Below are 25626 nucleotides of genomic sequence, written 5' to 3'. Positions count from 1 at the left end.
CTTCTCTGCACTCAGAAGCAGTGTCAGCCACACAACCCACAAAACTTGACGGCATTCAGCGGCAGCCAGCATCTGTCTAGAAGCTATAGAAGAGATGTGAAGTGTTTCCCTGAGGATGCAAAGTGTTACTGCAAGAGCAGGTGTTTCAGATGATGGGTTCTGCGGTGTCAGCACCGAGTGCACCCGGATGGCAAGTAACAGAGGTGCCCATGGGCTCTTTCACAGAAGTTTGTGATATGCGGGGACTTCTGAAATGTGAGGCCGGGGCAGAGACATTTCTTGCCCAAGTCCTAAGGGAGGATGGTTGGAAATCCTGTGCCCATGGTAGCACCGAGCCATGACTGTGTCCCCAAGCCTTTCTTAGGGCTGCTGTCCAGTGTGTAATCAATCACATTGGATGTTTACGATCAGACATGATGACAAGGGTAGCTCTTCCATAGTGACAAGAATTTGGTGTATCTGGATTTACATGTGTCTCTGATACACCAGAAATCATGCTTTTTCTATTATGGTGCAACAGGCTGTCTGCCAGTTCCTACCTCGAGACCTTGCACAAGTTATTAATTTTCCAAGTCTTGGTTTCTTCAGCCATAAAATGGGTCCAATAAAACTACTTTCTAGAGTTGTCATGAAGGTTACATGAGTTGAGGAATCATAAAATAAATTGTTCATTGCCTGATAGAGACCTATTTTCGTTATTCCTGATGTAAAATTTATCCCTCCACTCTCCATCCCACTGTTTAACCAATAAGCTCTATCAATTCTCCCTGACAAACCCTCAGGTAAGAAAATTGATGGGTTGTTTTCTAAAGAAAGGAATTCTATGCCCAAGAAAGTCACTCTACCTTCCCCAAACTCTGCAGGAAACAGTGACTGCCATTCTATGTCAACCCTAGACAAACAGCTTTCCCCTTCTCTCATGCTGCCCCTCACTGCTGGAGCAGCTCCTTCAACTCTGGCATGACACATGGACACAAGCTTACCTAGGCCCTTCAATCCTGCCAGGTGTTCTTGTTAGTCCAGGGGCTATTTCAGATCTTATCTGCCTCAGTTAAATGTTCCACCCCTACTTATTCTCAGCAGATAGCCCCGCCTCTTACTTCACAGTGAAAATAAATTCATGAGATAGGAACTCTCTCGGCCAAGCTTATAAAATCAACTTCATTGTACCCATCCATGTCTCTACCCTCTCTCTTTTTATCTAAGTGCACCCTTCTGCTAGTGTTCCTGATCACACTTCCCCCAATGTCTCACGGATTTCCCATCATAAATTATTAGACTTCTTCACATCAGTTTCTCTCTTTTCACTAGGTCCTTTGCATCAATATTTACTTATGCTCATGCCTCTCTTTTCTTAAAACAACAAAAAAATCCAGACCTGTCTCCTGGGAGCATCTATGTTATCATACTTCTTCTCCAAGCCCTGCTTCTTGAATGAGTTGTCTCTATTCATTGTCTCAATTTCTCCAACTCCCACGCATTCCTCAAGCCATTTTCGTCAGGTTCTACTTCACTGAAACTACTCTTACCAACATCTTCAAGGTCAGCTCCACGGCGTGAAGGCCAAGTTTTTAAGGCATTAATTGACCTTGGCAGCATTTAATATTGTTGATCCCTCTCTGCTTCTGAAAATCCTCTCTTCTCATGACTGTCATGGCATTGCCCTTCCTTTTTTTTCTCTATCTACTCAGCAGTTTCTTCTCGGTCTCTCCTGCCACCTCTTCCTCTACTCACAGTTCTGAGGCCTGTAGGATGCTCTTTTAGATACTGTCTTTATGTACCCCTCACATTCTCACATGGCAACTTAGCCACTCCCACTCACAAGACAAGACACTGTCAGGGGCAACTCAAACCATCTTAGGAAGGGAAATTATCGGCTCACATCAATGGGGAATTCAAAGGATGAAACTTGGCTCTATCCAGGAAGGTGACTAATGATAGTAAGAATCTGTCCTGTTTTCTCTGTCCCTTAGCCCTGCTTTCCACAATGTTATCTTCATTCTCAGCCAGACTCTCTCCCTTAACAGTCAAGAGAGCCACTGGCAGTTCCATAATTACATGGCCCAGGATTCTAGAAGGAAAGAGAAGAACATTCTTCTCATATCTGTTTCCACTCTCCCCAAAAGGGTTCTAATAAACCCATCTCAGTTCACATGCTCATCTTGAACCAAGCACTGTGGCCAGGTTGACGGGGTGCTTACAGAGCCAATCTGGACTCCATCCCTGTGGTAAGAGTAGATCAGAATGAGTGCTGGCCAGATGAGTGTCCTCACAAGAACTCTGAGCAAGGAAAAGGGATACTGGGCAAGAAAACAAAATACACATTTATGACCTATTTCACCTTTTTCCAACAATTTTACTGCCTGTATTTCTAGCTTAATTATGTGTCTCAAGCTCCAGAACTTCCTATCCAACAACCTCCCAGACCTCCCTCTTTGGGGAAAATATAGAGGCAACTTAAATGAAACAGTTTCAAAAGTGACTCAATATTTTCTCCCCTAAAATGTGCTCCTCCTCATTGATTGTCTCCTTCAGCAAGTGGCACCGCTGTCTACCCAGTTGCTCAAGCCAGATACCCAGTGGTCATCCTGGATGCCTCTGTCTCCCCAGCTAGATGTTCAGATCTAACCAATTTTCAGGTACTGTGACTTTTAAATAGTTTATCTGTCAAAATCATATCAAGCATCTTTTCCAACCCCAATGGTATGAATCTAGAAAAAAATTAAATAGTTCATCTGCCCATCTCTTTCGAATTCCTCCACTATGAGCCTAATTCAAGCCACCATCATTTTTGCATAGACTTTTAAAAAAGTTTTCTAGCTGATATGCTGCTGTTGGCTTCTATTTATTCACTTCTTCCCTGTATTTTTAATTAAAAACAAAGTTGAAGTTATACACGTACCTCAAGTGGCAAAAGTCTTCACGAAGTTTATTATGAAAAACACCAGTCCCCTAGTCATCCTTCCCTCATTTCCCTGGAGGTAGGTACCATCACCAATTTTTAGGTATTTATAACCTACATAGAATGCTCTATTGCTACTTGCTGGTACTTTTCAGTTTTAGGCCTTTCCTATTGACTTTCCACTGGAAAGGATGAGGACTTGACTTTCTTTCCTTGCTCTGCTCCCTTCTCATATATATTAAATATATGTGCCATCCCTCTTTTCCCCAACACAGCTGTATCACAATTTTGGCTGTTATTTGGGCTTTATAGTCAATGTTATGCATTATTAAAATTATATAAAAGCTGTTCACAGATGGAGATATTAATGATAGGGTTTTATCCTTCTTTCTATGTCTCTCCCAAATGGCTTCTTTCTGTTTTTCTTTTCTTTTTTACTTTTTTTTGGTTTATATCTTTCATATTAGAGGCTCTTCTCAGATACCTGTTAATGCTTGCTCTCTGTGCTAGTGAAGGGGGAGGGAGGCTGAGAAGCTCTGGGTCCATGTACGGTGCTTCTGAACCATGAGCTTTGCTGTCAGCTGAGCTGACTGGCCATTTAATGGTGGGCCCTCTGATGTTGGTGTTTTTAGGTCTTTCCCCTGGACCAGGAGGGTTTCCTGAAGAGACCATCCCATTTCTGTGCCTTAGGAATAAAGGTCTGGCTGTATTGTGGAGTGGAGCGTAAAGTCACTAGGTCTCAGTATGCTGTCTGCTTACATCTTCTAATTGGCCTGTTTTTAGCAGGTCACCCCTTCTTCTCAGCAGTGCTTGGGTGTCTCCCCCAGTCCAGAAACCTTCTCTCCAGAGAAAAAACCTCCAGTCTTTCCCAGGGTGGATGACAGACAGCTGCCCAGCTACATGGAATAGACAAGTGGATTTGATTGCTTCTTAGAAGTTACAGGTCTTCCAGTTTACTGAATGAACAAGTGCCACTTGTGGCCAGGAAACATACAGCAAAGGGCTGGCTAGCCTGGACTGGGAGGGGTAACCCTGAGGAAAGCCTACGATTAAGTCAAGACAAAATTATGACACCAAAATATAAAGTTCTGAGTCAGGAGAGATGAAACTGATGACAAACACAGGGACAAAGTTATGGAATAAATAGTAACTTTGTTAGAGGGGGGAGAGAATGCAGTAAGACTCAAGATACAGAATGGATGCAGTATTTGCATTCTGCTGCTGGAGGGTCACACATTTACAGTCGTCCCTCAGTGTCCGCACAGGATCGGTTCCAGGGCCCCCGGCAGATACCAAAATCCACGGATGCGCAAATCCCTTATTCCGCCCTCCGTAACCTCGGACATGGAACCAATGGATGCGGAGGGCCGACTGTACTTTGCAGGGGTGTTGTGATAGTTACAGATAGTGTATGTAGCCTGTTTTACATTTTAGGCTTTTAATAAACCGTAGTATTATATCATATTTAGTTAAGATGTTACCCCATTAGCATTTTTGGAAATGAGCATGTTTAGATTACAACCAAGAGGAACACGTCTGGAAAGTGTTTATGAAAGGAGATATATGCTTCTGGAAACAGGTACCAGTCAAACATTTCAGCAAGAACTCATGGACATCTGTATCTGAAATGACTGTGCTTCCTTTCCTGCCTGTTGTGTCTCCACTGCAGATTCAAACAGGGAGAGGGTGAGTCTAGCTAGCTTGAGTCTTAGTGCCCAACTTCAAAGGGTGGTTCCCCAAATAATATTAATAAGAAGAAAATAGTAAAGATAATATACAACCCAGTGTTCTATACTTGGTTATGGCCAATTAGTGATGTGGGGAAAATGTTTGCCCCAAAAATGCTTGGGGCAAAGATGTCTACGGCAAAGAAGTGTAAGACAAAAAAGCATGAATTAGCACCTAAAAAAGGTGACTTCAATAAAATCTAAGAAAAAAAAGTGCTACAACTGTGGTTTTTTTAAAAAAAAATGATATTTCTCTTAATTAGTAGAAACTCTGAGTCATTTTAAGTCAGTGTTTTTAGGTCTTATTTCTGAGTCACATTCTAGGTAATAGTTCACAAGAAACTGAAGGGAACATGTTCCAAATGCCTTTGTGAAGTTCACTCTCCTTTCTTGACATTACACATGACATAAGACGGGAAGAAGGACACCCTAGTTGGTTGTCTAAGCCATCCCAAACACCATCTCTAGGAGTCCCCACCTAGGTGCAGGGAAATTCTTGACACAGAACCCTCAGTCACTCCAATTTTGAGGGCAATTTGTCTGTGGAATCATAGCAATAAAACCTAGCTTGCTATTTTCTTATGTTATCTTACTGTATTTATCATGATGACCCACTGCCTTGCTTACATTTTAATACATGATGCCGTACGAGATATTATCTCATTTCACTTAATTTAGAGAAAATTTTTTAAAACATCTGTTAATGAATACTTATAGAAATTTGCTAATTTTGTAAGTGTTCAGTAATTAGTTATAATACTTATGTTATCATTTCAGCCAAACAAAAATGATGAAAAAGAAATCAGATTACTATCTATTTAAGAAAAGAAAAAGAAAAAGAAAAATGTCAGGTCGTGATGATGTTGAGGACCAGTATATTATCTACTTTCTTGATTTTAGCTGCTACTGTTGTAATCTATATATAACTTCTACAAATTCAAAAATTACAACCACTTTATTAATAAAAATAATTGAGTTCTACTGAATTTTAAGAGTATTTAATACATTTATTATACATTTCTGATTTCTACACACAGACACCATTGAACACTTTATATCATGTTAAGTCTGTCAGTTTTTCCCTAAGACATTCCATTTCACCAAAAAAATGAATAACAGAGATCTAAAACAAAAAATTTCTTGCTTATATAAATGACAGAATTTTGTTTTTATAGAATGCGATGATATAAATGATAGTAAATTTTTATACCAGAAATGTCAGAGGAGGAAATTGGCCCTCTTGTCCTGTTCTGTTTGCTTTTAGTTTGTTAATGGGGTGACATCGATTCAATTGATATTGATTGAGTTTTGAATGATAAACGAACCTTGCATTTCAGGGATGAACTCAACTTGGGTCATGATGACCTTTTTAAATATTGCTAGATTCTACTTGCCAATATTCTGTTAATGTTTCTGAGTGTATATTCATGAGGGAAATTAGAATGTAGTCTTCTTTTTTTGTAATGTCTTTGTCTAGTTTTGGTATCAGGATAATGATGGTTTCATAAAATGAGTTAGGAAGAGTACCTACTTTTTCCGACTTCTGGAAGTGTATGTGTATAAGTGAGATTATTTATATCTTAAATGACCAGCAGAATTCACCAAAGAAGTCTCTGAGCCTGGAGTTTTCTTTGTGGGGACATTTTAAACCATGAATTTTATTTCTTCAACACCTATAGGACTCTTAATGTAATCTATTTTTCCCTGAATAAGCTCTGTTAGCTTATTATTTCAAGGAATAAATTCATTTTATCTCAGTTATCAGATTTATTGCATTTTATTTTCCATAATATTTCCTTAGGGTCTTTTTAATATCTGTAGGACATGTAGTGGTGTCCACTCTCTCATTCCTAATATTGGTGATTTGTGTCTTTGCTCCTTTATTTTCATAATCAATGTATCTAGAAGTTTATTTGATTTTATTGACTACTTTAAAAAATGATCAGCTTTTGGTTTCATTGATATTCTGTATTGTGTTTATTTTTACTTTATTGATTTTTTGCTTTTATCTTCATTATTTTTTTACTTCTTCTTACTTTGGGTTTAATTTGCTCTTCTCTTTCTAGTTTCTTAAGGTGGAAGTTTAGATAATTGGTTTGAGATCTTTCTTCTCTTCTACTATAAGCATGTAATGTTATGAATTTTCCTATAAGCACTACTTTTGCTGCATTATACAAATTTTGATCTGATGATTTTAGTTTTTACTCTGTTCAAAATATTTTCTAATTTTCCTTGTGATTTCTTCTTTGTTTCATGGATTATTAGAATTTTAGAAGTGTGTTTTTAAATTTTACTAGTGTCTTTCAGTTACTGATTTTAAGTTTAATGTCTTTGAGTTCAGACACCATATTTTGTACAATTTCAATCTTTTAAATTTATTGAAACTTGCTGTATGGCCCAGAAGGTGATCTATTTTGATAACTATCCCATGTGCCCTTGAAAAGAACGTGTATTCTATTTGTTGAGTGGAGGGCTCTATAAGCGTCGGTTAGGTGTAGTTGACTGATAGCACTGTCAAGTATTCTGTATCCTTATGACTGTGTGTCTATGTGCTCTGTTAATTATTGAGAGAGGAGTGTAGTTGTAGTTTTGTCTATTTCTTAAAGCTTTATAGGTTTTTGTTTTGTGTATTTTGGAGTTCTGTGTTTAGATGAATATATCTTAAATTTTTTTACATATTTTTGATGAACATATAAATGTTTATCTTTACCATTAAGAAATGTCCTTCTTTACCCTTAGTAATAGTCCATGCTCTGAAATCTACCTAAAAGAAAAATATCTATTCTAACTTTCTCTTGAATAATGTTAGCATGAGATATCTTTTTTCTCACTTCATTTTTCATCTGTTAAAAGTGTCATTTGTGTTTATGTTTAAAGCAAGTTTTTCTTGTAGACAGCATATAATTGTCCCTTGTTTTTTATTCAGTCAAATAATCTTTGCTTTTTAATGGAGTGTTAGGCCATTTACACTTACTGAAATTATCAATGCATTGGTTTAAATCTACCATCTTGTCGTTTGTTTTCTATTTGTCTTATTTGATCTTTGTTCCTTTTTACCTCTTTTCCTGCCTGGATTAATTTAATAATAATTTTCAAGATTCCATTTTATCTCTTCTGTTGATTTATTAGCACTAAAATATTTTAAAGTATTTGTTCTAGAGTTTACAGTATAAGTATTTAATTTGTCCCAGTCTGTCTTCAAATGACACCTTACTATAGTATACTTCTATTTCCCTTTCCAGCCTTTGTTGGAAATTATTATTATCATACATATTACTTCTACATATATTCTTAATCCCACAATATGTTATTTTTGCTTTAGACCATCATATCTTTTAAATAGATTTTTTTAAATAGGGAAATATATTTTATATTTACCCATAGTTTTAAAATTCCTGCTTTTCATTGCTTTGTATAGATTCAAATTTTCATCTGGTATCATTTCCCTTCTACCTAAGAACTTCCTTTAACATTTTTTGTAATGCAGGCAATAAATTCTCTCAGCTTTTGCTTGTCTAAAAAACACTTTATCTTGCCTTTATATTTGAAAACTATTTTTACTGGGTAAAGAATTCTAGGGTGAGAGTATCATTTTTCCCCCTGCACTTTAAAGATGTCCCTCCATTGTCTTCTGGTTTACATTTTTTTGAACAAGATGTCTACAGCAATTCTAATCATCATTCTTTTGTGTGCAATATGTCTTTTTTCCCCGTTGCTTTTAAGATTTTTGCATTGTCATTGGTTCTCAGCAATTTGATTCTAATACGACATGGTGTAATTTTGTTTTTTCTACTTGGAGTTTGTTAAACTTCTTGGATTTGTGGATTTATGGTTTTCATCAAATTTGGAAATCTTTGTTGTTTTATTTCTGTCTTCACCCCTCTTCCTGGGACTCCAATTATGTATATGTTAGACTGTATTTTTCCTCATGTCATTGTGCTCTGTTTATTATTTTCTTTTACTTCTCTGTACTTTATTTTGAATAAATTCTGTTGCCAGGTCTTCCAGTACAGTAGTCTTTTATTTTTGCCATGTCTCATATGCTGTCCATTCCCTCCAGAGTATTTTTCAATTCAGATATTGTGGTTTTCATGTCTAGGAATTACACTTAGCTTTTTATATGTTCAATTTCTCTTCTTATCATGAGCCTACTTTCGTTCACATATTTGAGCATTTGTATCATATTTATAATAGACATTTTAATATCATTTTATGCAAATTTCATCATCTCTGTCATTTCTTGTCTGTTTCTAGTGACTGATTTTTCTCATGGTTATGAGTTACATTTTCCTTTTTCTTCATGTCTTGTGAGTTTGAGGGAAAGCTGAAGGTTGTGAATTTTATATTGTCAACTAGTGGATTTTGTTGTATTTTTAGCATACTGTTTGATTAGTTTCTAGAAAGCAGTTAAGTTTCCTTTGAACTAGTTTGTTCCTTGTGAGATTTGTTTTTAAGGACTTTTAAGTTGGGTCTATAGTAGCTTTTATTCTAGGACCAATTTTGTGGCCCTTCTAATCTCATGTCTTCAATGAGATCTCTCTACTCTGATTAAGGGTCCTTGACCAATTTCTGGCTCTATGTGAGCTCTGGGGAGTGTTTATCTTACAAGTCCTCGGTAATTGTTCTTTCCTTGAAAGCTGTTTTTGTCTGGCCTTAGGAGCATTCACCCTATATATGAGCACTTTGGTATTGAGATAAAGACTCAAGTGTTCCCTACTGTAGATATCTGGAGATTTTTCTCTGTGTACCTCCCTTCTTTTGGGTAATCTGTCCCATGAATTCTATATGGTTCATCCTCTTAGACCTTCAGCCTTGGTCTACTCAACTCAGAATCATTGCCAGACTTTATTGAGTTTCCCTAACTATGCCACAGGGAATTACCTCTGGGCAGAAAGTATAGGTGATGAAAGGTTTAACATCAATTTTTTCACTTTAGAATTCACAGTCCTGTGCTGGCAGTTCTCCAATGTTTAAAAATATTTTTCCCCTATAGTTTTCAAGTATTTAGATATGTGTGGCTGGAAGTTAATTTTGATTGCATTACTTTTTCATGGCAGAAATAGAATTCCACATATTCATTATTCATGTTATTATTGTATTCATTTGTATTGATATTGGAGGAGTGTATGTAGAAAAAATTTGCTGTTATAAATTATCAAGCTTCTAATATCTTTGTATATAACACATCTCCTTGGGGGCAGGGGTGGAGTGTGAAGGTAGGAGAGAAATTCTGTTAGATAATTAGGCCTATGGTTTCTCAAGGGAAAGAATAATGTCTAGATTATCTATTTATTCACAGAATAATCATAATGCTTCACACATAATTGGCTCCCCAAACACTGTTGGCCAATGAACAAAAGAAGAAAGGAATGAATGGACGAAAATAGAAGAAAGCTATGTAATCAGAAGTAGCGTTCTTTTGTCAAATGATATAAATATATTTTGAAGATCTTGTTACATATTGCCCTTCTGCTCTTTACAAAAATGGCACCCATTTATATTACCATCAGCCATAAAAACATTTACTCATTTCCTTGCAGCCCTGCCAACATCGAGCTAAATCATTTTTATGTCTCTAAGAAATGATGAACAGCAAACATCCAGAACTATTAATTTGCACAGCAGAACTTCAAACTTCTTTGCCAATTTTCTTGCTAGAATTAGGATCTCTTAATAAAAGATTTTGCCTAAATTCAAGTTATTTACGTAATTATCCCATCCTAACCATTTCTGTATTCACTATCTTCTTTAAAAGAAATCAGTCACAAAAATGCTTGATTACTACATTGTTTATTAACTTAATGTCAGCCTTTTAGTCTTTAACATGAACTATTTATTGGCTATGTTGCATAATTTTGTCCTGATGTGAAGTTATTGAAATACTTTCAAAATTAATATCAAAATATTTTGAAGAGTTTGTAAAGAGGTGAGCAAATTAACGTGCTTTAATATCATGTAAAAAAAGAAAAATTTTGCTGAAAATAGGATAGTAAAGATAAATGGGAAATCTTTCTTGTACAAAATAATAGAAATGATAAATAAAAGATAGCAAATATCATTTTAACGTACACAGTTATACTCACAAGAAAGTGAGGCAAATCTTCAGAGGACAAAAATGTGAAGGAACCTAAACACAAAAAGAGTAAGTGTGAGTTGTTACTTCAGCTTTCTTACAGGGGTATGTGAGTCTTGATAAATTAGAGGCTTGGAAATTGACAAGTATAAATCTATGCTGAAATAGCATGTAGGGAATTGGGCCTAAAGAAAGATAAGGAGTTAGAACTCATCTGCACACATGGGGAAGGTTGGACCCAACGCAAGTAGGTGACCAGGAAAACTTCAACCAAGTTTCTAGTTGAAAAAAATTAACGGTCCCTTGTGAATTTATAGTCATGAACCTGATCATACAAGTTTGAGGTTTGAATTGCCATCATCTCTATAGTCTGGTAACTACATACCAATAAATTAATCAATAAATTTTGGTGCTCGACTAGTTACAATCCTGGGATACATCCAATCAGATCACACAGGATTACTCTACATAAAGTCCTGAAGAGATAAACTCACAATCTATAATTATAAAACACACATGGAAACACCTCATGAAACAGATCAGCAGAGAAAAAAGATATGATTGGACCCCACCCCCAAGAATAGGATTATCAGGCACAAATTATAAAATTAGTATGTTTAAATGATTAAGGTAGTATAAACTAAATAAACAAGAACATGAGAAATGTATAAGTGACTATGAAAATCACCAAACAAACTTAAAAAGGAAAAAAGGAGCTTTTAGAAAAGAGATATATAGTTACCAGAATTTAACAATTATTGAGTGGATGAAACATAAGATGATATGAATATATAGAGAGAATTAGTGAACTGGTACATTTTAGTGAGGAAACTATCCTGAAGACAACAGAGTGGAAAATAGATAATGTTAAGAGAAATATGAATAGACATGGAGGATAGAGTGAAAAAGTTTAAGGTGTGTGTAACTGGTATTGCACGAGAAGACACTACAGAGAATAAATAAGAGGTAAATTTTTAAATAACATATACGTATACCTTCCAAATTTAATGTGGATAGGAATCCAAGATTTGTAAGTCAAAACAAGTAATCAACAGGATAACAATACTACATCCTTACATAAACTACTGAATATTGAAAACACAAAGAAGATATTAAGCAATGAGGCACAAAAACCAGATTTATAAACAGCAGCAAGAAGACAGCAGAATGATATAGTCAAAATTTTCAGAAAAAAATAACTGAGAAGCTAGATTTTATACCCAGATAAACGATTATTCAAATGTGAGGTCAAAATGAGTGGCTATTATATTTATCATCATAAACATTTACTGTTAACAAATGTTGCTGAATTAATTATTAAGGGAAATACTTCAGAAAGGAGAACAGTAATTGCAGAAAGAAATGAGATACAAAAAGGAAAAAAACAACTTTTTTACATATTGTAAATCTTTAAAAGAGAGAATTAATATATAAAATAATATTAAATATGATGACCAATTTGTAGCTATAAAAACAAAGGAATGTGAAATACTGGACAATGTTAGCATGCAAGATAGAAAGTGGATCATTAGAGTCAAATCATTCCTCAAGAATAGAAAACAAATAATTTTTAAAGATATTTTTAATATTTTTTTAAATTTACAAAATGTAAATTAACTCTATTTGCCGTACAGTTCTGAGTTTTGACAAATGCATGGAATCATGTAGTCATACCACCATCAAGACAGAGAACAGTTCCATTTCTCAAAAAAATTCCATTGTGCCGCTCCTTTGCAGACATTTGCCATCCCAGCAGTTTTCCTTTTCCAGACTGCCATATAAATAGGAGCAAACAGAATGTACCCTGTTGAGTTTAGCTTATTTCACTTAACACATGCAATTGAGATTCATCCACGTTGTGGCGTGCATCACTATTCCATCTTTTTTACTCCTGAGTAGTAGTTTGTCCAATAATTCCAACATCTGGTCATCTCAGGGATGGCATCTGATAATTATCTTTTCCTTTATGTATTGGTCAGATTTTTCGGGTGCTTTTTATAAATTTGTACTGTATCGTAGGTGGTTTGAATATTCTGTTGTGAGACTCTGGGTCCTGCTAAAATCCTGTGGACAACGTGGACAGCAACTAGTCAACACTCAGATTAAAAACTCTATTGCAATCTATGGGCTGTGGTTCCACTGTCAGTTCAGTTTTCAAAGGTGAGCTACGCTGTGGTGTGTCTGCTCTGTGCACACAGCACTCGTGGGCCAGTCTGAGAATTGGGCACTGTTCTATATCATAGTTCAGCTCTCAAAGCCTTTGCTGTGCTTCTTTTTATCTATTCTATACATGGACAGATGAGGTGTGAGCTTGGCTTATGTCAGATCATACATATAATTCGGGAGTCCCCTTTCCCAGCTCTCTCATTTCAGGGACTCCCCTACATTCTCAGGCTCCTAAAGCCCCCTTCTCTCAGTTCCTCTGCCCCGAAAAATAGTTCTCCTAAGCTTTTACTAAGATAATCACATTTATGTTTTTCTTTTTATCCTTTGACCTACTGATGGGCTTAAACATATTTCCTATTACTGACCTGTTTTTGCATTCATCCAATGAACTCCACCTTGTCATTATATTTTATGCCATTAATGCTCTGTTAAATTTTATATGTTCATATTTTCTTTAGGATTTTTCATTAATATTTTCTTTCTTTCTTTCTCTCTCTCCACATGCGCACACACACAAACATTGCTATGGACTGAATTGTGTGCCCCCAAAATTCATCTGTTGCAGCCCTAAGCCCCAATATGATGGTATTTGGCCTGAGGGCCTTTGGGAGTTAATTAGGTTAGAGGAAGTCAGGAGGGTGGGGCCATCATGACGAGATTAGTGGCCTTACAGGAAGAGACACCAGAGAACATACTCTCTCTCTCCATCATATGAGAACAGCAAGAAAGTGGCCATCTGTAAGTCAGGAAGATAGCTCTCATCAGAACCTGACCATGCTGGTACCCTGATCTCGGACTTCCAGCCTCCAGTTGGTTAAGCCTTCCAGCCTTTTGTTTTGTTATGGCAGCCTGAGCTGACTAATACACACATCCTATTGGTTCTCTTTCTCTGGAGCACCATGACTAGTACAGATGACTTCCTTCTTTCTCTATGCTCTGAGACAATTTAAATAACATTGAAATTCTCTGTACTCTGAAAGTTTGAAAGATACTATCTATACAACCATTTTGTTTTGTTTTGTTTTGAGTTTATCTGATTATGTTCTGGGTATCTTGTGTGGTTGTTCATCTGTTTAGGTTTTCTATGTATTCTGGGGTCAGTTACTTTTAAAAAAAATTCTAGAAAATCATCTGTTTCACTCAGGTTTTCACATTTGTTTGCACAGTTCTGTAAAATATTGTCACATAATATTTTATGCTTTCTTTTCAATTATGGTTATTCCTGTCATTACTTTATCCTTCAAATTGGGTGTATCAGAGTGCGATTTCCAAATCATTTCAAATTGCAACTCTGTTCCTGTTAGTTCTTAGTATCTTTGGTTTAACTCTGGATGATATTTTTCAAACATTAATGAATGATGTTACTGCCCTCCCCACTCCCTGCCTAAGGTTACCAGTGTACTTTTGCTGTTAAATAATTTATTATTATTCTTTTAATTTAATTAAAATTTTTTTCTTTTGAGGAAGATTAGCCCTGAGCTAACATCTGCTGCCAATCCTCTTTTTGCTGAGGAAGACTTGCCCTGAGCTAACATCTGTGCCCATCTTCCTCTACTTTCTATGTGGGACACCTACCACCTACCTATGGCTTGCCAAGCGGTACCATGTCTGCACCCAGGATCTGAACTGGTGAACCCTGGGCCACCAAAGCGGAACGTGCACACTTAACCACTGTGCCACTGGGCTGGCCCCAAAATAATTTTTGTCTTTCAAATTAAGTTTTGTACTCTGTTCCTACTCTGCTATATTTCTCCAGAAATTTCCGTTCTTTCTTTCTTTATTTATTTTTAGTGAGGGAGATTAGCCCTGAGCTAACAGCCATTGCCAATCCTCTTCTTTTTGCTTGAGGAAGATTGTCACTGAGCTAACTCTGTGCCACTCTTCCTCTATTTTCTATGTGGAACGCTGCCTCAGCATGGCTTGATGAGCAATGTATAGGTCCACGCCTGGGATCTGAACCCTCGAACCCTGGGCTACTGAAGTGCAGAGTGTGAACTTAACCACCACGCCACTGGGCTGGCCCCCTCTTTATTGTTTTTTAATGTGCTTGTTTTTTTCTTGGCACATTAGCTACCAATTTATTTTTTAAGGGTGAGTGGTTTAAATTTTTTTAGCAGCCTATATATTAATTTAATGAAATATGATAATAGAAACTGAAGTTGAACTCAGTTCTCTATCCACTTAACATATTCAGAATAGTTAACATTATTTTATAGTTAATATTACTCAGCAATTATTACAGAATTTAAATAGTGAACATGTTTCTAAAATAAAATGTTTTTAAAACTAAGCAAAAATTTTAATGATTTCAGAATAAAATATCTTTGTGTAGTAGAGACTGCTAACTTTCTTTCACTCTCTCTTCTTCCTTTTTAATAAAAACCCCCATCAGGGTAGAGGCTATATTTGCCATCCTACCTTGAGAAAGCTGTGACTATCTATGTTCTAGCCAATGGAACTGAGTGGAAGTGCAACCTCAACATCATTCCTTCAAGGCAACTACTCACTCTCTACTTTCTCTCTTTCTCCTTTTACGTGGGCTGGAACAAACAGGTGCTGCTCAAGGCAATAGTAGCACAGAGTGTCTTTGTCAGATTTGAAAAGGTGATCACTTGGGGGAAAACTGATGTCCTTGTTCTGCCATTGAATTAGATAAAGACACTCACTTTGGACAGATAATTTCCAAAAAGGTGACCCTTCGGATGGACTAATGGACAAAGCTTCTGTTTCTTCCCATTATCCCTAAGCCAGTGCTACAGCAGAGCACGGGCTGAATTTTGCCAGTGAGCCTAAGGAATGGTCAAGCAGAAATAAAGAAGGAACTTGAGTCCCTTAGACTTTGTGGAGTAGGGTCTACCTCACATCTGTAATGTGAGGAAGAAATTGATTAGTATCTTTTTTGAGCCACTGTATTTTGGGGTCTCGTTGTTGGAGAAGCTAAGCCTATACCTGAACTTACTTTGACTGTTACTCTACATGAGGCATTGATTAGATACTTGATATTTGCTAAGTAAATTCACCTCTCTACTCAACTCCAAGACTCATTCAGTGCAGACAATACCTTCAACATAAGATGAAATTCAGTCCTTAAATCAGAATGACACAGAAATGGATCTTGTTGACGCATACTTAAGTACAAGGAACTTTTACCATGTATTTGAGTAGTTTTTATTTTATTTTGTTTTTCCATTTTACTAAAGTCTATGTAAAGTGACCATCTTTCAGCTTACTGGTATAATTGGTTTTTCCATTTTCTCAGTAAATTTCTCAGTGGAATAATCTGCCTCTGAAAAGAAGGGGGGATTTTTTTATTTAGTGATTCATGGAGGATTTCCAGTCAGTCAACCCCAACCAAAATTCTAAGGGACTACAAAAATCCTATTTTTAGAGAATAGAGACTGTACAGATGTGCAATATGTCACTTGCCACTTTGCAAATTTCCTTCTTTGTGCAAACAATGAAGATAGCAGCCTCTCTTCATGCCAATGAAATTTGGGCACACCTAGTGCTTGTCAGACCAAGTGAGTCTTTTAGCACAGGATGCAATATTTATGCATGCAGTACCATATTTTGACAAATGTTTGTTAAGTACATAATATGTGCCAGCCACCACGCTACACATAAAATATAAAGATTATCCTTACTTTGAAACACTTACATATCATCGGCTAGTGGAAAAGACAAATGAGTAAAGAGATAATTTCAATATAGCGATTTTAACAAAAGCACTGTGCCAGACAGTTATCAATTTATTGCCTCTCAGCTCCAAATCCATCCTTCATTGCCTGCTGATAAATACTGAAACATCTCTCTCTTGCCAGTTGGCATCGTGCTAAGCTTTGTCAGTAGAGGGCGCTGGAAGGACATTGCAGGAAGTAGTGATGTCTCTTCCTGTTTCCGGCATTCTTGCTCTTGCAACGCTGGGCTGGCATGCAGGCATCCAGTGGAGCTCACCTCCAGTGGGTTTCAGCGGCAGCCCTTGTAGAAGTCTTTGCAGTGAGTTCCCAGAGTGCCCCAGTAGGCTATCTAGCAGTAAATACAGCAGTACCTCCCAAGGCAGTTTGCAGGTGAGTTCTGCAGTCCTCGTAGCTGGCTCTCTAGGTGGGAGTTCATTGGCATCTCCTCATTTCCAAGCAGCAGCTTCTGGATGAGTTCTGCAGTCACTCCAGCTAGCGTTACATCAGTTAGTTCAGCGGCACACTCTTACGGGTGTATTCAGGTAGGTTCTGTGGGCGTCCAGAGAGTTCAACAATACCTCATGCCCATGCTGGTGATTTCCTGGTGGTGGTTTGGCAAGTCCAGTCGGTCTCCAGCCAGCTTCCCGGCCAGGTCAATAGCACTTCCTGCAGGCAGCCTCCCAGCAAATCTTATCAGCAAACCAGCGGGCAGTGTTCTGCCTCCTAGCCTCAGTCCTCTGTCACCACTGCTGGAGGCTTCCAGCTTGTGAGCCCCAGCCCCATAGCTCATCCCTGCCAGCCTCAGCTTGCTGGTTGTGGACCAGCTCTGGCCTGGGCAAAGTTCTCCACCATCCGGTGGACAGCATCCACCCCAAAGAGGCTGAGTCCCAGCCTTGGGGAGGGCCTCCTCCTGTGGGGACCCCGTCAGCCTGGGGTATTCTTTAGCGTTCTCTTTATTCTCTTTTAGTAGTTTTCTCCGAAAATGCTTAATTATTCTTTATATGAAACCCTCTCCTTTCAAATTACTGTGGGGTGTCTGTCTCCTTACTGGACCCTGACTTATGAGCACTATTATTATATCTTAACCATAAATAGGCTAATTGATCCTAAATTAACAATGATACATAGAACACTGTTTATATGGAGTATAATGATATGCCAAAATATCTATATTTACAGGTTTTTCCTCTTTGCTTAGTAATGTATATTATACCTTAAATAATCATAGATTTTTCTAATCTTTTTTCCCCCTTAGGGAATCATTATTAATGTCTCTTTATCTGAAAAATGTATCTGAAAGATGCATTTTCATATCACTCAAAAATGAATGCTGAGGAAATAGTACAGAGTGTATCATGCTGGAGAAAATTATTTACCCAGTCAAGAACTGAAGGGCATTGTAAATTTAACCTACACGTTCAATAATCTTTTGGACTTGGGAATTGAGTTTGTGAAAATGGGGGATTAATCAGCCAATGCTCGACTTCACTGCCTCGTGGACAGTAACGTTGCAGAAGTGAACTTCTGTGTGGGGATAAACAGGCCTGCAGCAGTTGAGCAAGGTGAATGAGACGGAATTAACCTTTTAAAAATATATTCATCGTGAATAGTATTTTGCGTCTTTGGGAAGCAAGTTCTCATGGAGTTTAGGGGGCATTATCCCTATACCTTTTATAAGGAGTTACTAATACAGAAGTTCAAGGCCACCTACTCCAGAATTCAGCTCAGTAACACAGTAACACTGTACTCAGATCCCACTCTGTTAAACATACAGTGGGAGTAAAGATGACTCCAGGTCTTGCCCTGAAGGAGTTTATAATCCAGTAAGGAAGAAAGTCATGTACATGACAAATAGAATTTAGGACAAGACCAAATGAGTGGGAAATGAGGAGCATGGCGGCCATGAGAAAGCGCCTCCCAGCGCACCATCTGCGGGGAGTGTAGCTGACCAAGGCCCCAGCTGCTGGGCTCTGACAGTCATCACAGCTTTTATGCTGCAGACACACTTTCCACAGGCCGCTCCCAGACAACTACTGAAAGTGGCAGTGATACTAAGGTAGCCCAATTCTGGGAGAAGCCGGGCTCCTCTGATGGAAGGCATTGGCTTGTGGATTCACCAACAGCCTAGCTGAACTTTCCTTAGAACTGCACCGCATCCAGCTTCCTTCCTTCCTTCTCCTTCACTCAGGGTCTGACTTGGTCGTGATCAGATGGCTCACCCAGCCTCCCATGGCTCCCTCCCCATTTTTTTCACAGATATTTTCTGTAGTAGAGTTTTTGCACATTTAATCCCATTTTGGCTCTGCTTCTTGGAGGACCCAGATTTACACACAGAGGTACAAGCAACATTTATGAAAATACAGAAGGTGGAAATATTAATTCTGAAAACTATTTCACAGGAATTATCTTTTAACCTGGACCTTGAATAAAGAGTTGGATTTTGGTAGGAAAATGCAGGACAATGGCAAACTGGGTTGTGGGATAGTAAATGACATGTTTGAGCAAGTAGCCCAGCATGGCCAGAATGTATAATGCACAGCAGAATATAATGGGAGACCAAAGTACAAACACAAAGGGCAGGAGAAAGGCCTCAAATGCTATGCTCAGACATTTAGTTAATTCTTAATCATTTTAGCATTTTGAACAGGAAAGTGAAAAAAGCATATCTTAGACAGGAGGCTTTTGACTGCAAGGAAAACTCAATTTAAAGTGACTTTAAACAGATTTTATTGGCTCACATTCCAAGAGGAGAGGTGAAGTAGGCATTTGTGTAAGTAGATCAATTCACCAAGGACCAGGTTTTCCATCTCTGCTGTTTACATTGTACAATGCTGGCTTCTTTACAAGCTGATCTTTTCAAGATGGAAAGATGGTTCCTGGTAGCATTAGGGCTTGCATGCTTACTTGTCTAAAAATTAGACATTAGTGGATTTCCATAATTCTCTCTTATGAGAAAAGAAGAAGCTTCTTGGAGCCTGTTGCAAACTTGCCTGACCTCTTCATGAGCTAAACTTAGGTCACATACCCATTCCTTAACCAATATTGACTGGCAGGGGTGTGGGGTTACCATTAAACCAATCAGACCAGTCAACTTCTCCTTGGGCAAATGGACTATTTGGGGGATGAATGGAGAAATAATCATAATTGAGGATCTATTAGGAGACAGTTGGGAGAACTCTGCCAAGGCAACCAGCCATGTTCACTGTAATGGTAAAGCAGTTTTAGGAAGAGATTATTAGGAACGGTATGGAAAAAGGATTGGAGAGTAAGAGATTAAAACAGGGTGGCTAATTGGACAGCTAGTGCTGCAATCACGAGACGTGATAACCAAAGTAGTGACAATGGAATGAATGAATGAATAGTATATACACCTTAAGTTTTTAGAAAAACCAAAAAAGAATAGAATCAGGTGCAGACATTGCACCTTCAAAATTTAAAATTGAATTCAAAAGAGGAAAGAGTTGTATAGAGTTAGAGCCTAGGCTTTGGCATCAAGTTGACTTGTCCTTGACCCCACTTCCAGCTTTAAGTAGCCATATTTCCTTGGGGAAGGTACTCGTGAGGAGGGAGGCTGTGATCTGGTTAAGCACTGAAGGACATTAGCACTTATCAGCATGGACTTCACAGCCATCTCTGCCTATTAGCTATATTATCTTGGCTTTCAAAGCCTTGGCTTCATCATCAGAGATGTTAATATTCTGTCCTTGAACTTTACCAATTACGGTTCATATGCCCACTTTCTTTGGACATCCACAAACATATTATTACTGTAAATTCAAAATGTAAAATCGTGATCAATCCTATTAAAAGATGCTTTTTGTGACAATTAAATGTGATATCTGTAAAGAATTTAGCTGTGCCTGGTAGAGAATAAGGTGTCAAAGAAATTATGGCTATGATTTTGTCATTTAAACCGAGAAATTCTTGGCTTTGATGATTAGGACATTCTGGCTAATCTCTGGGATTTAGACTCACTGCAATATAATGAATAGCAAAAAAATTGTAGGAGGTGAATGAGGTGTAAGGAATCTCCACTATGAAACAAAATGAGTGGGTCCAGAGGGCCTGTGGCAAGGGAAGATGTGCCTCGACTTCTGCTTTTATTTCTACGTGGGACAGAGAAGCGAGGCTTAAAGGCCATCAAACAGCTCCACCCTGGTTGTCTGTATTTACCAGGTCGGCACAAACAGGTCTGCCTCTTTCTTTCCAGTTATGAAATCTCTTATTTGACTATATTGAAAAAATCATTTTTTCTTCTGGAATCACCTCCTCTAGGAAGTTTCCCTAAATTAACTGGACCAATTTTCTAATTGGTCACCACAATTAGAAGGACTCCCTCCTGTGCCTTAATCTAATCTGAAACCCATGAAAACCAGGAATTGTGCAGATGTCTACAATTGTATGGATGCAAACAGTCAGCATTGTCTGCATCCTTAAGGAATTCACAGCTGGTGGGAGGTGGGTATGCTCCAGCTAAAGACTATCCAGAAAGTGTGGTGATAAAAGGAGTCACTGGAGAGACAAAGGGGAGGGGAGCCAGGAGGGCTCTGGACTCCAGAGGCCCTTAGGTAGCACCTGAGTCTTAAAGGAGAGTAGAAGGTAGTCAGAGGATGGAGAAGGGGAAGGGGAAGAGAGAAAGCAGGAGGGACGGGGGAAGAGGGAGGGAGCGGGGACTCCTAGCTCACCCATGTTTCGGTGTGGACTCTCACAGGCCCAGCTTGCAGACTATAGCTCCATTTCAACCATGAAAGCCTTTTGGATTCACCTCCATAGACTTGGCAGAAATGACAGGCTAAAAGTTTTTCAAAATGAAATGATTTTGTTATCTGCAAACCATGAAGAGCCAATGTCCCTGCTTTCAATAGCAGCAGAGAGAACATGCTCTGGGTTTGGCTCAACTTGGCAAAGAGCATCTTAGACAGTTGGAAAGAGAAGGGGACACACACACACACACACACAGAAGAACACAAAAGTAAAAATCATATTTAAAAGCCAATTTGTTCATGCATTGGACACTTATATGACAAAAATTAAGTGTATTCCTATTTTCAAATACTTGGCCTGCCCAAAATGCAAATCTGAGAAGGTCAAGAGTCCAAATTTAGGCGCATATCAAATTCAAGAACATCAGCCTTCCTAGAAATGCCATTTATAGATTATCTGACAAACCTGCAACTCATTCTCACACAAGCATTTATGCAGCATTTGCCATTTACCAAGCCCTGAGAAAGGATTTGGGTTTGCAATCACAAATAAGCAATATTCCTTGCTTTTTCTGAGCTCACCATCTGAAAGATTTCAATGTCAAATGTACGTTGTTATAATAGAGGTTGTTAACATTTAAATTTCAAAAATTACACACTTTATAAAATACTTGTTTTACTTGAGAAAATCATTGTCTAAAGGCAGATTTCATTTGTGTAGAAATCAACTAGCTCGTAACACATTGCCTAGACTTTCAAATAGACGCAATTCCATACCTAATCCTTGAGCGACAGCAATTTCACAGCCTACACCGCATACTTGACCCCAGAGGCAACTTCATCTTTCCGGTAGCGAGTTAAAGACTAAACACCACCGATAGCTTCCAAACATCTCTACCAACCTGTCAATCAAAAACATTGGCTAAGTGCAGGACAATGAGTCCTTTCTCCTCTTTCTTTCTTTCTTTTTTGTTTCTGCCGGGTGGATGGAAGGAGGTCATCTCCATGTTCCAGAAATTACCTGCACTAAATCTCACCCTCTGCCCACTTCGCCATTCTCCTTTCTCAAATCAGGAAGAGGAGTCAGCGGCTGGAAGGCCCCTGTCGGAGCCGCGGGCAGCCGAGCATGCTCAGTAGCCGGGCGCTCTGAGCTGCCTGCAAGCTACGGCTTGCGCTCGGCTCGGGGCTCCAGCCGCGGCTGATCCCGGCTCCTGGAAAGCTCCTCTCCGCCCCACAACGTGCGTCTTTAGGATCTTTGGTGCAGCCGCGCGGCAGCGGGCTCCCCGGAGTCCTCCAGCCCGGTCCCCGCCTGCTCGGCGCGGGACTCCTGGTCCCCAAGCGGCAGCCCCTCTCTTCCAGCGGCGGCTGAATGATCGAGCAGAAATGACAGGCTGGGGCTTAGCCTTGGAGGGCGAGTGAGAGCCGCTTCTCTTCGGAGCCGGAGAGAGGAGGTGTGTCGCGGAAGGAAGTGCCCGGGAAGATTCTTGTAGCAGCTCAAATCGTCGCTTCTGTCTTCACTCCTTGTCGCCCGGTGCTCCCTGCTCTTGACCTGGGAAGGATGGTTACAGTAGTAACGAAACTCGTGCACTGCTTTCACCTCGGGTAAGGAGAGCACCTGTGCGTGCTGGTCTCTTTTTTCAATGTATTGATTAGCTCTGAAAGTCACAGCTGGGAAGGGTCTTTATTAACCTTGTTGTTACATTACAAGTTTGTCTTCAAGGAAGACTGGGAAAAAAGGACTTCTCGTGATTTTTAAAAGTGTTCACTTTGAAGTTGAAGACTAGCGTTACTCTTCTTTCTTACTTCTGCCATTCTTGCCCCTGTCTCTGACCTGTTTGGTAACATTTAGGTCTCTATTTGTAAGACGAGGTTAAGGGCACTTTTTTTTCTTTTCAAGATTCCTGGAATATTCTGGGGAAAGGAACTTCGTGCCGTAGAGGCGAACGGAAATCATCATTGATAGCCTTTTTAAAGATGATTATGATTTCAGTTACAGCCAAGAGAGAATAATTAACAGCATTAAAATTCATCATCAACCTTGATCAGTATGAACTTAAGCGGACCAGAGGAAATGTTCATACTACCGTTATTTGGTTATTTGTAAAGATAAGACAAATGTGCAGGGTTTACTTTTGAGAGAGAAATAGCCCACAAGTGTAAAGAAAAATAAAAAAGCACCCTCATTTTCGCTGAGTGTTGAGCAGGATAGCTTCTCACAGAAGCGTCAGTTCAAAAGTAAAGAAACATTTTCAAAATGTAGCTTTGTGATTGCAAATTAACATTTCAATGGAAACTGTGGAGTCAACATCTTCAGATGGCTCGTCACATAAAAGAAAAATGTGAGAGGAGAATTTCAGAACATAAACCAAGAGCATTCCCATAAATGTATCTAACACTGTGCTACCAAAGAAAGGCTATCCAGAATGTCATCTGGTAATAGCTACAGTTTCAATTACTGTTAATTTGGCTGGAGGTTTTGACAGAAAGGATCTCTTTTCCCAGTAAACCCCATGTTAATAAGGTAACAGTAGGTCTGCAAATGTTGCCTGATATTTGCAATTGTAATCAAATAGGGCAGAAGAATGTTTTCTCTCTCATCTGTTATTAGATTTATTTCCTACTTTATCCTAAAATAAACTTATTAATGACAAGTCATTTAAAACAGTAACTATGTGTTCTTTCTCTAAGACATCAAAGGACTTTTTCTTATCAAAACTAAAACCAAAATAATTTCCAAATCTATCAGTGATAAAGAGGAAGAAATAAGACAAGGACATACATGATTGAGGGGTAAATGCTTCACTGAGAAAAGTTGGCATTTCTGGACAGATTATTGCTTTCAAAGTTTTCTTTTTAACATAATTTAGTGTTTGTGGTGCGCTGCCTTGTGAATGAGGAACAGGTGAACGGCCTCTGGTAAGAAAGGGTGAGGGAATCAAGCTTGTGCAGAGTGAAAAATTGCTATTTCTAGTTTATTCTATATGGACTAGAACCCACCAGCATTCAGTTGACAGGCTTTGTTCTGCGAAAGAGACAGAGTTCTTTAAAGTCGCATTGGCCTGGGAGCTGGGAGAAATCATTCCTTCCCCCCCTTTTTTGGTGTAGGTATCCCAGCTCTCTGCATTCGCAGCACCCTGAGTTCTGAGCTCCCAGCTGACCTGTGGCCAGACAAAAGCTGCCAATCGGGGAACTCTGAGGTTGATAGTCTGGCCTCTGACTTTCACCTGTTCACACTCCCTGAGTTCACAGATCCCCAGCCCAGGCGGCCCTGGGTGGAATTAACTGCAGAAGCACCCTTTTCAGAAGCTCTCAATAACCCGGGATTTTACTGAGGAAACTGTCTCCCAAGGCTTGCCTCTGCTTGTTCTTGGTGGCTGTCAGCTAGAATGGTGCCTTAGTGATCAATCGGAAGAAGAAAAAAACAGGGACGAAGTTGTCCCCATGTTTGGATATTGAGGAGCAGGCAGTTGGTCCTTTTCTTTCCTCTCCTTCACTGCCCCCTCAGCCAATTATGACACATGAGGAGGAGTAAAACTCTATTCCAGTGCAAGTCATTCTGTTTTCCTTTTAAAGAGGTGAGAATGGTGATGGGGCTGTGTCTGTCACTAACCTGTCCCAGCCCCTCTACCCGCCTTTGGTGTCTTTTCTAGATCGGTTAGAAAATAAGTGAGATTTTATAAACTCCCTTAGACTGAATTAGTTTGTGAAGCAAATGCTTGAAATAATATAATGAATTCCATTTTCCCTTTTAACAATCGAGTAGTGCTAGAACTTCAGTCTTAATATGCATGTTTCCCTTCATTGAGGAAGAACTTGTGTCTGCTTCTTTATTTCTCCCTTTTCCGAGGCAGACTGGACTAGTGTCTAGAGTTAGAACAAGGCTCAGCTGTAGTTTGTTCATTGTAAAAACCTAGACCAGTATATGTCACAAGTAGTTTTCAATAGAGAGCCCACATGATCAGAAATACTTTTATTTTAATAACAGTATAATATAGGACTTTCTCAGCTATTCCTCCATCAGATTTTTTATAGCAGTCTAAAAAGAGCTAACTAACTATCTTGGTATAGCATGAAAGGTGTTAGTCCAGGAGGTACAGTTGTACCTATGCAGAAGTGGAAATACTCAAACATTAACTGGCATCTAGGCAAAAAGCCAGAAATATCAAACTAATTCTAGGGTTGATATATTCATGTCCAAAATTCCGGGGATTCTGTGTCTTCTTCAAGGGCTTAGTTAGCTTTCAGCCCAGCCACAACTTTCAGATTGTCACAGCAAGGAATTCAGCTTGATAATGGAGACACAGCCTGAGGTTTGAGAAGTCTGGTATTGTTTCTCCGTGACGTTGTTTTCTGTGGAATAGCTCAGCAATGGGGGGCT

General features: G+C 38.8%; 1 protein-coding gene and 1 long non-coding RNA gene across 8 annotated transcripts in view; one reads left to right on the top strand and one right to left on the bottom strand.

The window, feature by feature from the left end:
• Window positions 1-22392, bottom strand: part of LOC103552990 (uncharacterized) — a 49902-nt gene extending 27510 nt beyond the window's left edge. For all 6 annotated transcript variants that reach the window (XR_011522108.1, XR_545364.2, XR_011522107.1 and 3 more), the window contains exons 1-3: window positions 22270-22392; window positions 22026-22150; window positions 10713-10756 (exon numbers count right to left, since the gene is read on the bottom strand). This is a non-coding gene — a long non-coding RNA (uncharacterized lncRNA). The remainder of the gene's footprint in view (window positions 1-10712; window positions 10757-22025; window positions 22151-22269) is intronic.
• ARHGAP18 (Rho GTPase activating protein 18) overlaps window positions 22381-25626 on the top strand; it is a 171200-nt gene continuing 167954 nt past the window's right edge. The window contains exon 1 of one of the 2 annotated variants that reach the window (XM_008523339.2): window positions 22381-22850. In XM_008523339.2, coding sequence (XP_008521561.1) covers window positions 22807-22850 — 44 coding nt within the window. In that variant the 5' untranslated portion in view covers window positions 22381-22806. The remainder of the gene's footprint in view (window positions 22851-25626) is intronic. The other variant, XM_008523341.2, reaches the window with a different exon arrangement.

This window comes from Equus przewalskii, chromosome 9 (genome assembly GCF_037783145.1).
Source record: "Equus przewalskii isolate Varuska chromosome 9, EquPr2, whole genome shotgun sequence".
NCBI lineage: Eukaryota > Metazoa > Chordata > Mammalia > Perissodactyla > Equidae > Equus > Equus przewalskii.
The sequence above is the reverse complement of the archived record's forward strand: the minus strand, read 5'-3'. Positions and strand labels throughout refer to the sequence as shown.